Source organism: Heterodontus francisci, chromosome 18 (genome assembly GCF_036365525.1).
Source record: "Heterodontus francisci isolate sHetFra1 chromosome 18, sHetFra1.hap1, whole genome shotgun sequence".
Lineage (NCBI taxonomy): Eukaryota > Metazoa > Chordata > Chondrichthyes > Heterodontiformes > Heterodontidae > Heterodontus > Heterodontus francisci.
The window spans coordinates 67,630,683-67,648,834 of record NC_090388.1 but is presented as its reverse complement, the minus strand read 5'-3'; the positions used below and the strand labels follow the sequence as shown (position 1 = coordinate 67,648,834).

General features: G+C 43.3%; 1 protein-coding gene across 1 annotated transcript in view; it reads left to right on the top strand.

Annotated features, from left to right (window-relative positions):
* Window positions 1-18,152, top strand: part of LOC137379356 (metabotropic glutamate receptor 8-like) — a 390,831-nt gene that overhangs the window by 308,434 nt on the left and 64,245 nt on the right. Inside the window, exon 6 of the mRNA XM_068050062.1 lies at window positions 3,421-3,621. Coding sequence (XP_067906163.1) covers window positions 3,421-3,621 — 201 coding nt within the window. The remainder of the gene's footprint in view (window positions 1-3,420; window positions 3,622-18,152) is intronic.

Below are 18,152 nucleotides of genomic sequence, written 5' to 3'. Positions count from 1 at the left end.
GTGCACTGGCTAGCCAATTAACTGCCGGCAGATGGGGAGGGGGAGGAGGGCGTCCATTCAGCACTTGGAGATGGGTAATGAGGTGGCAGCCGCGGCATCAGCTGACGCTGAATGGTGTTCTGGTTCCATTTTAAAGGGCTGCCAACACCTGAACTCTGTTGGAGGCCTCTTGCAGTCCAACCAGCCATGCTTCCTTCAACTGCCCGACGTCAACTCTTTTAATGAGCTATGGAGACTTGATCCCAAAGCCCTGGCACCTGAACTTCCCCACCTCACTACAAAATGCGATGTCTACGCTACCCCAGCCTTCCTGTAAAGGCACGTTGTCTCACCCACCTGCTGCCAACTGCAGCAATCACCTGAGCTGCCACCCCATTGTCACCCTCATATATCTGCCAGGGCTCTAACGCCCCCTGCACTTTACGGAAAATTGGAACGAGCATGTAAAATACCGGTCAATTTCCACTTTAATTACCGTAACTATGCGCACTGGTTTCATGTGACTTGCTGCCCGCCACTGGTAAAATCTGGACCAGGTGTGACGACGTCAGAATGGATTCCAATGCTACCCTACGCTATTTTTTTATTCCACCCTCCCCCAATCTCCAAGGCTGTCCTCGAAGGGGCCAAAAAATCCCGACAAAGATTTCTTAAAAAATACAAGGTGACTTCCATAGAGATTATGGGAAAAAAGAAGTTTCATGGAGTGTGTGCCATAATTATTTCTTTCAGCCAAGTTACTAACAGTACAATGCTGAAATATAGACAAGTCAGATCTTTAATATCACTTTTAAAAGAGTCCAATTCATTATAACTATTACTAATGGTTTCCCATTAACCTGTTTGATCTGCATTAATTTTGGTCTGTAAAAGGATTGACATTAATATGGAAATACAATTATCTCCTTTGGTTTGATATTGTTGTTAATACATTTCTGAGACAGACACCACCTAATCGATCCAGGATGTATCTATCTCCACAGTTATAGGTTTGCTACTTCACAAAGACCTCAGCCTTCTCTACAATGTATTTGGCAATATAATCACTCATGTTTGGAATAATAAAAAATGTTTTCCCTCATCTCTTGACTCAAAATTTGACTGAATTAGTTTGTACATCATCATATAACAAGATGCTTATTTGTACCTTTGCTGCCTTCATTGGTGATGCACAGAAAAGGGGAGCAGTTTTTGGAGCCCATCAACTCCTAATTTTGCCACAAATTGGCTTTGTGTTGTACTTGTAACTTCTGAATGAACCACACTGAATAAACACAGCTGCATTTTTCTTTCCATTCTCGGGATATGGGCGTCACTAGCAAGGCCAGCATTTAGGAACATAGGAGCAGGAGTAGGCCATTCAACTCATCGAGCCTGTCCTGCCATTCAATGTGATCATGACTGATCATCCACTTCAATACTTCTTTCCACACTATCCTCATATCCCCTTATGTCATTGGTATTTAGAAATCTGTCAATCTTTGCTTTAAACATACCCAATGACTGAGCTTCCACAGCCCTCTGGGGTAGAGAATTCCAAAGATTCACAACCCTCTGAGTAAAGAAATTTCTCCTCATCTCTGTCCTAAGTGGCTTCCCCCTTATTTTGAAATTGTGTCCCCTGGTTCTAGACTCCTCAACCAGGGGAAACATCTTAGCTGTATCTACCCAGTCTATCCCTTTAAGTATTTTGTAGGTTTCAATGAGACCACCTCTCATTCTTCAAAACTGTAGAAAATACAAGCCCACTTCCCCCAATCTCTCTTCATAGGACAGTCCTGCCATCCTGGGAAGAAATCTGGTGAACCTTCATTGCACTCCCTCTGTGGCAATAATATCCTTCCTAAGGTAAGGGGACCAAAACTGCACACAGTACTCTGGGTGCGGTCTAACCAAGGTTCTGTACAATTGAAAGAAGACTTCACTACTTTATTGCCCATCCTGAGTTGCCCTTGTGAAGCTAGTGGTGATCCGCTTTCTTGATCCGTTGAATGTATTCGTTAGAGAGTTCCAGGATATTGACCCAGTGACGATGAATGAATGATAAGATACGTCCAACATGGGATGCTGTGTGACTTAGAGGAGAATTGGGAGATGATTGTATTCCCATGGATATTGAAACTGTCCTCAGAAGAAAGTAAAAGTGCAAAAATGTTTGATATTTTAAAAGCGCTAGTGACATTGTAACCTGCTTCCACTGATCTCTTTACAAGAAATGCTTGGCCTATGGATTTATGTTTCCATGGAGAAATGACCAAAATGTGATGCCCACGACATTAGAATAATTTCTGAGTTTCTAAGTAATAAAAATGGAATTTGATTTAATCAGCCAATGTAAACTAGTGGTCTCAATGATTGGCAACTGTCTGTACTATGATTATTAACCTGGTCCTTTAACACTTCTTCTGACTATTGGCATGAATTTCAACAGTTCTTATATCATTCATTGAATGTTCTTCAAAAATGCAGAACTTCCAACTTCAGTCTCTAAATTTTTACTTCGTATTTATTATTTGTGTGCCGAGGCTGCACTTTCATCACTTCTCCCAATAATTTATTAAAGTGAGTATTTGTTAGAGCAGTGTTGGACAGAAAACTGTTTTACAGCATTTCTCATTGTTTTCTGTATGACTCACACTTTAACAAGTACTCCTTGCTGAAGCATGCAAAGATTTTTGTTCTGCTTGCCACTCACCACCTTAGTCACAGCTGATAGTGCTGCTGTAAAGTCTCAGCTGCTCTTTGGTATATTGTGCCAACCCTTTTAGATAATTTAAGATGTTCGCTGGAGAACGTGTAAGAAGATTTCTTGTAGGTGATCTTGTATGTGTGGGCACACTCTTTCATTTTCATCAGATAATCCGCATCACTGTGGAATTAGTAACATTTGGCAAACCAGCTGTTGTCAAACACTGCAGTTCCTTATTTGCTGCTTCTTGAATGGATATCTTAAAAAACCTTTTAATATGAAGAAACTGACCAGTAAATATTTTTGGCATGCAACATCAAAACTAGTGTGTTTATGTAGTGATATATTGTCACCTTTCAATTCTATTGCATCAGTCATTAAAAGTAATAATTTCTCATTACTGCCCTGCATACATGGAAGCACAGTGCAGCTACAGCTGAACACTTTCCCACTTAGATACTAACTTAAGATACCAGTGCCTGAGGCATTGAGGATCTTACAGCTCTTTGGATTGTAAATGATGAAAGACAAATGGAAAGTGAGTAACATCTGTTTTATGCTAAGGTGAAAAAAGTAACAGTGGAACCAGGCAGCAATGGTGAGAAGTATTTAAAGTGAAGTACCATACTGAACTTGAATTATTGAACAACATAAGCAACCTCATACTCATTTTGATGTAGTATTTTTAAAAAGTACCTACTGGATGTTGAATCTCTTCATTTTTGTTCTAGGATTGGAAAGAATTGGAAGGGATTCATCGTATGAGCAAGAAGGAAAAGTACAGTTTGTCATCGATGCTGTGTATTCAATGGCACACGCATTGCACAATATGCACAAAGAACTGTGCCCTGGTTATGTTGGTCTCTGCCCCACAATGAGTTCTGTGGATGGCAAGGAATTGCTGCGGTTTATTCGAGCTGTAAACTTCAGCGGTAAGTGTTTTCATTTGCTGCTCGATCCATAATTGTATTTTCCTGCTCTTTTGAAAACTTACCTTTGTTGCCGTGGTTCCTGTAACCACCTCGAGCTTTCTGCTGGAGAGCAGACATTTATAAGTCTTCAGTTGTGTGATTTAAAGCTTCCTGCTGTCTCGGTCATTAGTTTCCTCAGAGGTGCAGGTGAGTTTGGACCTACATTCCACTGGGGCTAATTATGAGATTTTAATCTCTATTTGGAAGTTCAGCCTAAACTCGTGAGATAAAAAATGACTTCGCTCTTAACTGTGCGACCAAATGACTGGATTTTCCTCAGTTTAATAAAGGTCACTTCATTGTACAGCACTGTTAATGAACTGCACTGTGATGAGAGGTAATATTCCAATGTGACTTTCTCATTGAACATATCTATTCTTTTTTTTCTCTAAATGCCCTTATTTTGATTTGATTTTTTGTTGTCTTTTGGGAGTTGACATTGAAAATTGCCTTGTCTAAACAAACTATGGATAATGTTCTTAGTTTGGGGACCGCTTTTAACTTGCCTCTGTTGTCAACAATTCTACTCGTGTGGTGAATAAATCTCCCGACTGATGCTGTTTTCAGCCCTCCCCAAAGCATTTGACTGTCATATCGTATACCACCTAAATGGGAATTGAACTCCACACTAATCCATCTCCCTTGCTGCTGTGATGTAATTTCATTCCCATTTTCATGTCTTATATTCTGCCCTTATTGGCACATCTTCTTGCATGGTCTTAAACCACCAGTGTGACTTTTAACGACTGAGAGTAAATGATAACTTAGCCAATTCTTTTCAATCATTAAAATGTGAATGGTGGTTTAGCAGAACCTGTTCTAACTTAAAAAGGGTGATTTTATGATTCAGCATTTGTTGGGCATTTACTTCAGGTGTGCAGTCAATGATTTCCCTATAGGAGCTCCCTCTGATTTCTGCTCCCTGCTGGGAGTGCTGGATCACAGAATCTCCTCTTAAAAATCTATCCTGACCACTTTTATACCACCGCCAATATCTATCATTTATGGTTATGGAGCCACTTTTCCTAGAAGAAGGCTGCCCTGAATGAAAGTGCTTCCCCTCATAGTTACCAGGAGATGCAACTTGGTCATTGTGAGGGAACCTGAAGAAAATCTGTGACTTGGAGCAGCACAGTCAGATTACACGTGGACGGGTAAGATCCAGTAACCTGTGTGACACATACGGGTTGTCCTTTTATGTTTTTTTTATACAAGTTGATCCTTCTGGCATGAACCGGACTGGTGACTGAAAATCTGACACTCAGAAGTTTTCCAGTGTGAACATGCAATTGATATGTGGACATTTTTGCGATGCCAATATTTGGAATGCCCATGACATGGTTGTATCATATGTTGATAAAAATGTTTCTATGAGATTTATTGAAACCTTGATGCCTTAGGCATTCCTAATAACTTCAGAACAGGTTGAAACAATAACCTTTTCTCATGAAAGCATGTCAGATTTGGATACCAGTAAGAGGAGATTTCAAAAAACGCTGTTTAAGATTTCCTCTTGGTTACAAATGGAAACTATTAAAGAAACTTGGGTTTTTGTAATGCTTACACCATCAAAAAGAAAACAGCTTCTGGGAATTCATCCTTAAGCACACCTTCCTTTTTCTACAGTGAGGCTGCTGACCGAGCTTAAACCGCGATACCTGCTATTGCTGACTAGAGCTTTCTGATAGGCTCATGGTAACAGGAGTAGAACATTGAGCCCCTTGAGCCTGTTCTGCCATTCAATTATATCATGGCTGATCTGTATCTTATCTTTATATGCCAGCCTTGGTTCCATAACCCTTAATATATCCTTGCCTAGCACAAAAATCAAGACTGGCCCTCCAATGTAGTACTGAGGGAGTGCTGCACTGTCGCTGGTGCCGTCTGTCTTTGTCTTTCAGGTGAAACATTAAAGTGAGACCCTATCTGCCTGCACGGGTGGATGCAAAAGATCCCAAGGCACTATTTTGAAAAAGAGCAGGGGGTTATCCCTGCTGATCTGGCTAATATTTATCCCTCCTGACCTGGCTAATATTTATCCCTCAGTCAACATCACAAAATCTGGACATTATCACATTGCTGTTTGTGGGAGTTTGCTGTGCGCAAATTGACTCTGCGTTTCCTACATACTTCATAAGTACTTCATTGGCTGTAAAGCGTTTCAGATGTCTGGTGGTCATGAAAAGCGTTACGTAAATTCAAGTCTTTTTTTCTTTCTAACAAAAATCTACCAATCTCAATGAGATCAGTGCCAGTAAAACTGAATGAGGACTCTGAAGTTATGAGAAGAATCTCTAATCAAACCACTGTTCATTTTTGCCCTATGTTGTTTTTGCCCATCGCTCGGTGATTTACAATTACTGGTGCTGAAGGATGGCTTTGCAGACGTTCAGGGGCTGCGGGCTCTAAGGTGCACCTTGTTGTTAATGGCAGTGGGACTAGGTCACCAAACCACTGCTTGTGACCAGCAGTGCCCAAGATCCAGCCGAGCATACCTTCTGGCCTGAACCAACTGCCAGGAATGGCCAGGGGGCAACTGCAGGGAACAGCATTTGGGCAATGTGGGAGTTACCTTTTGGAGCTTGGGTGGGCAGAGAGAAGTCGACTGAAACTGTAAGGGCAGGTGAAAAAGAATCTACAACAATGCAGATGTGGAAGGATGGAAAGGGGGAAGAATTTTTAAGTATATACATAAAACTTTAAAAAAAAACTATAAATGTTACAAAACAGGGAGTTTACTGGATATTCATCTCACACACAATTCAACATGGCAGATTTGGAGGTGATGGCGGCAAAACTAATCCACTGCACCTCTCAGTGGTCAAAACTTGCAACTGCAAATATACTGAAGACAATCCTTCTAAATTATTCTAGTGTTACAGACTGGCACAGTAATGGGACAATCTATTAAAAATGTAATGGGTGTCACTAGAAAGGTGTACCATTTAAAATGCAAATTCGTATAAATGTCCTTACATAGGTTACAATGGAAGGCACAACCGACATGCCCATTGTGCATGAGAAGTCAAAACAAAGTGCAGTACTCAGGTCAAGCAGAAGTAGATGTTGAGGGTAATTGAATTGGTGAGGGATGAGGAGGCAGATGGAAAGACAGGGGAGGGGGAGGGAGTTGGGGAGATGGAGAGAGGGAGAGGAAAGAGGCAGTGAGAAGGAGAGGCATGAGGGGGAGGGAAAGGTGATAGGTAAAAGATGAAAAGGTGAAGTGCTTTGGGATCTCTCGAGAACATGGAAGGTTGGAATGTAAATGCAAGTTTATTCAGTGCTATTGCTGGTTACACTTGGAAAAAGTAATTCATTGGATGTACTGTGATTTAAGCTGTCCCAAGGGAATGGTAAGATGTTACATAAATGTGAGTTTCTTTCATTTCTTTCTTGAAAGATAAATTTCAACGTGCCAACTCACAGGCCTGTCTCTTGAGGCAAAACATCGAGGCTCAAAATTGGAACAGTGTATTCTTCCTAACCTACCATTAAAAAGAAGGGAAGATTGTACATTAATACAGCATCTTTCACACCCACAGGACAGCCCTAGCCTCTTCCCAGCCAACAAATTACTTTTGAAGTACAGTCACTATTGTTTCATAGGTAAACGTGGCATCTGTTTTGCATGCAGCAAGATGTCATAAAGAGCAAATTTGATCAATGACATGTCTTTGGTTCAGGGATGCATGTTGTTCAGAACAACTTCCTGTTCTTCTTTATCTGAACAGATAGAGTCGCAGTTTTAACAGTGCATTAGAAAGATATTGGGTGAGAAATTAGGCTTGTTAGCGCCCATTTTCAGGGGGTTACAAGTGCTGTTAGGAATCCAAAATTATGTCTGTGGTTTGCACACACACTTCTGATGCAAAGCTCGCTGGACACCATCTTAGAAGAGGCATTAGCACATGCGCAGTTAACGTCTGCCAGAAGTATGACAAGTAGGCAGATCATGACATCAATCATCGTGTAACACTGATCTGACGCCAGCACTGCCATTTTGGAGTTCCATCCTCCAGCCAACACCCTCGCTTAACCTCACGCAGCTGAACAGGCATTAAGCAGCATGAAGGACCCCTGCCCCCCTCATTCCCCAGTGCCATTTAAAGGGATTATTAACTACCTGTAGGGTAGTTGGTGGTTGATTTCTTCTGGTTGTTGCTAAAATTTTACACATTTTTGGTGCTTGACATAGTTGTTTCAATAGTCTACAAGGGGCTGTGTGGCAGGTGCCGAAGGACTTCTTGCACTCTTCAAGGCTTCTGCATAAACCAGTTGTTCACAGACATGGGTGCACAAGTAGGCCTTCCTCTTGGAATCAAGTGTGACTGGGAGAATGAACAGAGACCACACAGAGCAGGACAAACTGCTAGAAGAGGGAGGAGGAAGAGGAGGAGAAGGGCTTTCAGCAGGAGGCCATATCTGCCTCAGGTGTTCGGGGAGCAATTCTCCTACATAAACCTCAGTGGCGATTAATGTTTGAGATGTTTACACTTTGCTAAGGAAGTTGTCATTGAAATTTGTCAACTGCTGCAGCCACAACTCCACCCTCACAGCAGGGCAAGAACTGCATTGCCAGTGACTGTGAAGGTGTCCATGGCTATGAACCTTTATGCATCTGCTTCCTTCCAGACTGGCGCTGGAGATATTAGCAATATCTTGCAGTTTGCAGTGCACTGTTGTACAAGGGAGGTCACTGAGGCTCTCTATTCAAACAGAGATAACTTCATTTGATTCCCTCTTGCCAGAGACCAGCAGGCACAACAAACATGGGGTTTTGCAAAGTTTGCAGCTTCCCCATGGTGCAGGGTGTCACTGACTGCATGCGCAATGCTTTGTGGGTGCTGCATGTCAATTTTGCCCTACACAGAAACCAAAAGGGATTCCTCTCCCACAGCGTCCAGCTTTGTGTGACCATCGGCAGCGCATTATACAGGTCAATGCCCGAAATCCTGTCAGTAGTCATGAAAGCTTCATTCTGCGGAAGTCTGCTGTGCCAGCTGTAAATCAGCCACCACAACAAACCAAAGGGTGGCTACTGGGCGATGAGGGCTATCCACTGATCACATGGCTGATGATTCCTGTGTGCAACCCATGCACACATGTGCAGCATGCATATGAGGAAAGCCATGCTGTCACACAAAATGTGATAGAGCAGACCATTGACACGCTGAAACAACACTTCTGCCTGGGCTGCTCTGGAGGAGCCCTGCAGTCAGTTACGGAGTGGGTCTCCATTTGTGGTGGGCTGCTGCAGCGGGAATGCAGAGGATTTACAAAGCGCACCAAAAGCTTGGAGATTCGGAGAGAAGCAGTGGGAAAGGAGAGGATTTAGAGTGTTTCTTGAACAGATTTCTGGGAGTTCAGTGGGTTTGGTCAGTATCTGGTAAGTGGTTAAGGTCTATTCTAGTCCTAAGGTTTAAAATAGTGCAGGAACTAGTAGCAAGGTTAATAAAATATATAGAAAAGGAAAATAAATAATTGAATAAAATAATTAAATAGTTAATTAAAACACATCAAGGATGGCAGGACAAGTGTTGTGTCATGGGTGCAGCATGTGGGAGACCCTGGATGCCAATGCGATCCAGGGTAAACACTTCTGCACTGAGTATTTGCGGCTCGAGGAGCTTCGGCTCAGAGTCATTGAGCTGGAGGCCGAGCTGCAGATACTGCAATGCATCAGGGAGGGGGAAGGTTACCTGGACACATTGTACCAGGAGGCAGTCACACTCCTTAGGATAAAGTCTTCTGATCTGGTCAGTGGTCAGGGACAAGAGAATGTGGCTACTGCTGAAGCAGGTAAGGGGACCCAGAGGGCAGGAGTGCTGGAGGCTCAGCCTCTGCGATTGTCCAACAGGTTTGAGATTCTTTCAGCTTGTTAGGATCAGAGTGGGGGCTGCAGATCAGTATGGGAACCGCTTATGCAGCTCTACCTTGCACCTCAGATGAGGAACAGCAGGAGCAGCAACACACTTCTCCTCAATCACCTGCTGCTCCACAGGACAGAGGGGAATGAGCAGAGAGCTCCAGCTCACAGGGGGCGCTATGCCCAGCACAGAGTATACAGGCAGAGGATAAGCTTTCAGAACATGACTGAGCATTACAGCCTCAAGAGGCTCAGAAGTTCCCATCAGGTGGTCGCTGACATTTGCAGCCTCCTGGAAGAAAACATCCTGCCAAGTGGACCAAGTGAGCACTGCTAGTGGTGGTCAGGGTCACCACATCCCTTAATTTCTTTACCCAAGCTCCTTCGAGTGATCTGTTGGTGATAATTGTTGAATGTTGCAACATGTTGGCACAAATGTATTTCACAGGTGACCAATGCCTGTTTGCTGGAGCCAGCATTTAAGTGTACTTCTCAACCGATGAATCCAGTCAGAATGAGTGGGCCCTCAGATTTGCCACTCTGACTAGCTTCCCACAGGTCCAGGGAGTTATAGATTGCACCTATGTGGCAATCAACATGTCCCAGATCGCCCAGGAGTTTTCATCAACCAAAAGGGATTTCACTCCATCAATGTTCAACTGGTCTGCAATTCCCAAAAGATTATCATGCATTTCTGCACGATTCCCAGGGAGGTGTCATGGTGCCTTCATTCTGTGCCAGTCAAGTCTCCCTGAGATGTTCACAGCTTGAAGAGAGTTGGTGGATGGGTCCTCGGAGACAAGGGCTACCCTACTCTGGACAAGCACTCTGCATCTTCGAAGGAAGAGGAGGAGGAAGAGGAGCCTTTGTGGTCAGGGTACCAGTAGCTGCATACTTAGCTGCGAGGGATGGACCAGGCTGGGCTGATTCAGGGCACGCTTCACTTAATCTGAGGCAGTGCAACCATCTGGCATACCAATTCTGAACCCACTGCTCCTCCCCAGCACAAAGCACAAACCAGTCCCACAGTCAACAATTCATCTCTCTCACAGACACCCATTGCTTGTCATCAACTGTTGTCCTACCATTCTTCACAAGGCAGAAAGCCACTTGGTAAATGACAGGTAAAAATAAGCAAGATGGGACAATGGAGTGGTGAGATGAGTTTTATGGTTCATAAACATGAATCAGAAATGTGACAGTGTAACACTGTGATAAACACCCAAGCGAATACCCTTTTGCAACTATAAATCGTTTGTCATCTTTTTCCTACTACTATATATGGTACAACCCCTATTTCTTCAGCAGACTCAGAGGCAGGCCACTCGTACCCCTGCTCAGATGCTCTTCGCCAACATCCTCTGAGTTTTGGAGCCTGTGAGGGCCCTGCCAATGTCGGTCCTATCTGCACTCATGCACGGCCAGACTTGGTCATTGGGACTCTAGGTAGCATGTGGAGCTCTGAATGAGGGGAGGGCAAGGGGTCAGAAGTGGAAGCACTTTGAGCAGAATCCCCATTTCCATGTCCCTTTCTCCATCTTCCGTCTCATGACCCACTCGCACTTCGCTGATAGCCAAGAGCTGGAGAGCATTTTGCTGCCCTTCACCGAGGCACTGAATGGACAAGGCAAGTTTTGTCTCAATCCTCAGTAAGGTGACATTCTGAGCATGCAGGCCATTGGTGAGGGCCAGCATACAGTCAGTTGGCTGCTGCCTCTAATGCTTCATGCAGTTGGCCACTCTTTCCATGGGCGTAAACATCAGCATGAAGGCCTGAGATATCATAACACATACTAGAAACAAACTCCTCTAATCTTGAGCACTGCGACTGTCAAGGCTGACAGAACCTGATCGATTTTCTGCTGCTGCTCCAAAATTATTCTCTTCATTGAAGTCCCCCGAGGCTCAGTATCAATGTCCAGCTGAACAGAGCTTGGAGGGTCCTGTGCCCTTCGAGTGGGACTGTTATCCCTGTCTTCACCACCCACTGCTGTTCATTTGTGATTTGTGAGACACCATGTGACACACAAAGGTGTGTATATCTTAGCTGGTGAACGGTGTACATGAGTCCTGTGACGCTGCGTTCTCAGAGTGAATGACCTCATCTGAGGAGTCTTTGTTCTCCTCCTGCACCACCTCCTGAGGGACACTTGAAGAGCCTATGGGAGATGAAAGACATGAATTAGAACTGACAAGCAGAGAGGGTTCTGTCATTATTGTACACATTATCATTTTTCATTGCATGCTGACATCAAGTCAAAATGAATGAGTGCTGCATGCCATGTGGCAGTATGATATTTAGTGTTGTCACCATGTAGCTTGGAGGCCTCCATCACCAATGACCGGGCACGCCGAAACTCGGCTTATCTCCAGCGCCGCCGCCTCTGCAGCTGTCAAGGTGGCTATGATAGGAGGGCCACTTCCGGTTCATTGCCTCTCCCTGGTGATTTGTGTTCTCTTCTGCAAGGAGAGAAAGAGCAATTCTATGAGTGTGGGCTGTGGAATGTTTCGACAGAATGGAAGGACAACATTTGTGGAGAGTCACTGTAGGAATAGGTCTGACATTGCAATGAGAGTGAGTGTCAGTGCTGGCTGGTCAAATGGGGATGTGAGGAGGTGCCTTGGCAGGGAGGGATGGATGCACCTGCAACGTGTACTGGTGATGTGCAGGAGTAGACTTGAGAAAGCAAAGTGAGGGGATTTGTACTTCAATGTGCCATGCCATTCACCTTTCCTGCCCAGACTAGGTCATCATACCTCTTGCAGCACTGTATCCAAGAGCAAGGCACCACACTCCTGTTGCCTACCTCCTCTGCCACTTCCAAGCACACCTGCTTGTTTTCAGAGGTAGGCTTCTTCCTCCCATCCACAGGGAACAGAATCTCCCTGCTGGTCTTTACAGCCTGCAGCATCATCCGTAGAGACACATTGCTGAAGTGTGGTGCTGCCTTGCAACTTTGAGCCTCCATCCATGCAGGTATTGGCTCTTGTCAACAAACATCTACCATCCATCAATTCTGACTCTCACAGGGTCCCTTTAAATATTGGAAGACACTGCTGCGGATCATCATCACATCCACTCACTCTAATTGGCCAGGAAACCTGGAAGTCAGTTGCAAATGCAGTGGCTGTGTTAAAAAGCTGCTGCCAAACACATTGCAGAAACCTCTGGATTCCCAATATGCTAACTTCCTTCCCTGCTGTGAGCAGGCCTGAAAGTAAAATTGAACCCTGAGTTTTTGCCCAGAAAATGGACGTGAGTGGGGCAACGCTAGGTGAGAGCAGTGAAGAGCTTTACTGTTAGACTGAACCTCCCCTTATATTAAAGTAAGTTTACGGAAAATAGAGATTTTTTTGCTTGGCCAGGAGTGTTAAGATCATCTCCTGGTGCAATCATGAGAAACGCAGGGTCATTCTGAAAATTGAACTCAACAATTCTGATGAAGGGTCACTGACCTGAAACGTTAACTCTGCTTCTCTCTCCACAGATGCTGCCAGACCTGCTGAGTATTTCCTGCACTTTCTGTTTTTATTCCATTGGCCCTGGTGAACAGTGGCGCAGTGGTTAGCACCGCAGCCTCACAGCTCCAGCGACCCGGGTTCAATTCTGGGTACTGCCTGTGTGGAGTTTGCAAGTTTTCCCTGTGTCTGCGTGGGTTTCCTCCGGGTGCTCCGGTTTCCTCCCACATGCCAAAGACTTGCAGGCTGATAGGTTAATTGGCCATTACAAATTGCCCCTAGTATAGGTGGTAGGGAAATATAGGGACAGGTGGGGATGTGGTACGAATATGGAATTAGTGTAGGATTAGTATAAATGGGTGGTTGATGGTCGGCACAGACTCGGTGGGCCAAAGGGCCTGTTTCAGTGCTGTATCTCTAAACTAAACATAAACTAAACTAAAAGATGGCACTTCCAACAGTGCAGCACTCCCTCAGTACTGCTCTGGAAAATTCCCAATCAAAATATTTTTTGCTGTACTGTCCAACCAAATATTTCACGCACATTAACCAATCTGTTTGTGCTGCTCCCTGGATACCAATCAGTGCAAAGTGATTCTTCAAATTTTGATGTCAGAAATTCATATAACTCCATTCACATACGTTCTCTTTTAACTGTGGCTGGAATCTCACTGTGGGAATCTGCTTTGGATACCTTTATACCATTTCTAAGGATGCCAGAACCTTCTAGCACATGATCAGGTCTGGAATTAATGAGGTGTCTCTATAAAGTAGCGGAGAAGGTGATGGTAGTGGTAATGTCACTGAATTAATAATCAAGGCCCAGGCTGCTACCCCGAGGACACGGGTTCAAATCCCACCACGGCAGCTGGTGGAATTTATTTCAATTAATTAATACAAATCTGGGATTGAAAGCTAGTCTCAGTAATGGTGCCATCTGCCTATCTGATCTGGCCTATATGTGACTCCAGACCCACAGCAATGTGGTTAGATCTTAACTGCCCTCTGAAATGGCCTCACAAGCCACTCAGTTGTCAAGGGCAATTAGGGATGGGCAACAAATGCTGGCCTTGCCAGTGATGCCCACATCCCATGAAAGATAAAAAAAATTGAGCAAATACATGTGGAAAAATAGTGTTCTGTTGCATAATACCTTCATACCTCTTTTATCACTAAAGCTATTTCCTTACTTCCTTTTAGTAACACTGATTGACAGAATGATGATGAAATGATGTTTCTACTTTTGATAGCTCAGAATACCATGTAATCTATATGACAGTTCATTTTTACTGAGTTCCAGTTTTGTATGTAGCTAATAAAAATAATGAGTGGCAACTTCCACTTGTCAGGAATATATGAAACAATAAATGACTTCAACATTGATTTAAATGTGGTTGTAGGTAATAGTGTTTCATCAGAAGATAAATATTTATTGTTTATTACTCTTTGGACAAATGAAATTATCACTATTATTATAAATAAGAATGATGTACCTGCAGTGCTTGAAAGATTATCATAGAGCACCCAGATGATGATTATATTTGTCTTGTGCTTCATTGCTTTCATGCAAGTGAGAATACACCAAGAGAAATGTAAATGTTCTGACATCGTGAACCTTAGCTGCAATATGCAATTTAACTTGCTTGATTCCATGTATATATCCCTCCTTTTTTTTATTCGTTCATAATATGTGCACATCACTGGCTAGGCCAGCACTTCTTGTCCATCTCTAATTGCCCTTGAGAATGTGGTGGTGAGCTGCCTTCTTGAACCAGTGCAGTCCTTGGGGTGTAGGTACACCCACAGTGCTGTTAGGAAGGGAGTTCCAGGATTTTGACCCAACGACAGTGAAGGAACGGGATATAGTTCCAAGTCAGGATGGTGTGTGGCTAGGAGGGGATCTTGCAGGAGGTGGTGTTCCCATGCATCTGCTGCCCTTGTCCTTCTAGGTAGTAGAGGTCGCAGGTTTGGAAGGTGCTGTCGAAGGAGACATGGTGACTTGCTGAAGTGCATCTGATAGATGGTACACACTGCTGCATCAGTGGTGAGGGGAGTGAATGTTGAAGGTGGTGGATGGGGTGCCAATCAAGCAGGCTGCTTTGTCCTGGATGGTATCGAGCTTCTTGAGTGTTTTTGGAGCTGCACCCATCCAGACAAGTGGAGAATATTCCATCACACTTCTGATTTGTGCCTTGTAGATGGTGAACAGGCATTGGGGAGACAGGAGGTGCAGAATTCCCAGACTGATCTGCTCTTCTAACCACAGCATTGATGTGGCTGGTCCAGTTCAGTTTCCTGTCAGTGGTAACCCCCAGGATGTGGGAGATTCAGTGATGGTAATGCCATTGAACATCAAGGGGGTTAAATTCTTTCCAAAACTTAGCCTGTTTCTTTGTTTTTCTTCAATCCTCGGTTCGCTATTTGGAGGAGAAATCAGACCTCATTATGCCTGTTTTCCAAAATAATGTAACTGAGGCCCAAGGCCCAATTTTGGGCTGGCCTCAAGTGTCCTGGATTGGGCGCACTGACCCTGTGCTCCTGGTTATGCACCTGAAGGTGGACTCAAACCGATGTTTACCGCTTTGCCTCTATATCCATTTATTTCACTGTGTTTTCCTGTAGCCCTGACTCCCTTGCTTCTTTTGCTTTACTTGATTCTAACTCCTAACCAAGTCAAAATGAAAATCAGGGCGGTCTTGTATGCTGAACTGCTGCTGTGAAGTTATGGGATGGCAGACAATGGACTCACAATTAAAAAGGTGCACAACCTCTCAGAGACGTACACTACTTGCCCTTTTCATTACTGCACAATCACTTCTTTTCCCCAAGAATCATGGTCATTTCCAAGGCTCAGAATTGTAATTTTTTTGTTGGAAGTTTTAGTGCCTGTTCATAAGGCTGCAGGGAATTGGTAATAAAACCCTACAGATAGAGTTCGGTGTGTAATTGATGTTTTCTGCACACAAGAACTAAATTGTTAAAGAATTTGAGTATCTAACATCCCGTGAATGTGGGAGTGCTGTCTAGTTGATCAATTTTAAAGTCTGTTGTTGGTGATGGATGTTTTATTCCAATGATGTGGTGGTCATTTCTTAGATTCAAATCAATAACTATGAGCCATCATAGTGTGCTTATAAGACGCAATTGATGTACTGTGAAATAACCACTGCATATAACCTAGAATATGCCTCTATGACTTCCATTAGCTGTAAAGATTAGGCCACAATTACATCGGATGCTGTCATGCAGTTTTGAAATGTCAGTGTTGCCTTAATCAAAATGGCTGCTGTGCTCGCTCTCCAGAACAATCTTGACTGCAATTTTTTAGAAAGCACTTTAGAACATTCTCAATAACTGTAATCGGCACTATATTTTCCTTTCTTCCTTCATTCATCTTTCTTTCTTTCTCTCTTTCTTTCTTGCTTACTTTCTTGTTTTCTTATCTTTTCCTCTTCTTCCTGTTGACCCTGTTAGATTGCTTGTGCTAACCTTCCACATAATTAGGGCACCCTTTTGTAAGAAGAGCATTTCATACAGCGTTTACTTCAACTGACAGAGGATAATCTGAGAAAAAAGTTTTGCTTCAGGTAATTCTTCTCTCACTGCCAATTGTCTGAACTCCATCTCTTTCCTGCTGTATAATGGGATCAATGGGATGCTGAGCTACTAATGTCACCAGTTAGAGCACCAGTTTTCCCAGGGAGTTTGACCTTTTAAACTCAGGGCTCTTTCCAGCTGGCACAACAGTACGTGTGATTGAATATTGATTGCCTTTCGCAAACGAATTGTCAAGATTTAGACTTGGTCCTTGTACCTCTTCACAGATTCACTGACCAGTCTTCTACCAACTAGGCACAAGCCTGTGACCAGAGCGTTTTGCACTCCTTGAGTAGAAGTTTGCTAGTTGAATTTTGTTGTTTAAGATGATTTGTTTGGAGCCACTCAAGTTTCCATCCTGTTTTAAAGAAATGGGTATGGCTGTCATACGTGCAGATAATTGACTACTTAATTTTGCTGTAGATCTAGGGTGATTTTGCGAAGTATTATTGATTGACTTGCAACAGTTGCATTTCTCACATAATATGTTTATAACAATATTTTAACTGTGGCTTATTTGGACCTTTGATTTTGTGGCAATATTGAAAGTGTATTTTCTTATGATTCCAAAGGTCTGTCTTTATAACTGTTTGCCTCCCATACCCTAGCTTTACCTCCTTTATACTGAAAATTACTATCTGTTGACAAAATTGCTTCTTCCCTTTTCCACTCTCGTTTATTTTATTCTCTCATCATTTCCCTCTTTTTGCCTTCATACGAATCCAACTCCAATGGTTTATCCTTTTTTGATTGGAAAAAGTCACCAATAACCTGAAGGACCTTTCAATATGAAATGGTGATGCAGTTCCGTTAAGTTGTTGTACAAAAATATGGCTGAAAGACTTGGCAGTGTAGCCAGACTTTGTGTGATGCAGTGCACAATACCAAATGATTCCAGACAATGGTCATGCTCAGATAGCAGTGTCACCTTCGTGATAACTCCACCAGGTTCTGCTCAAACAATGGAGTTCAATATGTCATCCAATATTTCCAGGCCAAATATTGCACAAGACAGAATCAATTCAAAATTCCCTTTACTCTGCACCAATGATGCTCTGATCTCACAAATACATTTCCACTTCAGCATTGAAATGTCTCCACAAAAATTATCTTTGCTACATCTCGCAGTGAGATGACTAATGTTTATGGGGTTGTATGCCATGGGTTCATGCCCGCTCTGGACTAAGATGCTTCCACCTGAACTCAGTCACAGCTTACAGCTGACAGCTGACAAAAAATAGAATTGACTCCCCTGAGTATGGACTGAATTTGAACCCCAAGGATAACAGAAAGCTCCACTGTGCCACCTACAGATTTGCGCGATATAACTTGTGTGTTAATTTTGCCATTGAAGTCATTTTGGATCATTGACAAAAATGCTTGCTTTATATCAGTGATTCTCCTGGCTTCACAGATTTCTGACATAAAGCAATTCAAATGTGGAGTCAATCCAGGCTTTAACACAGCTATCACAACCTTCCTTCACCAATACCTGTGTGCTGCATTAATGCTGTTTTATTTTGACACATTCTCCCAGGAATGCAAAATAAAAATCAGTCATAGACTCAAT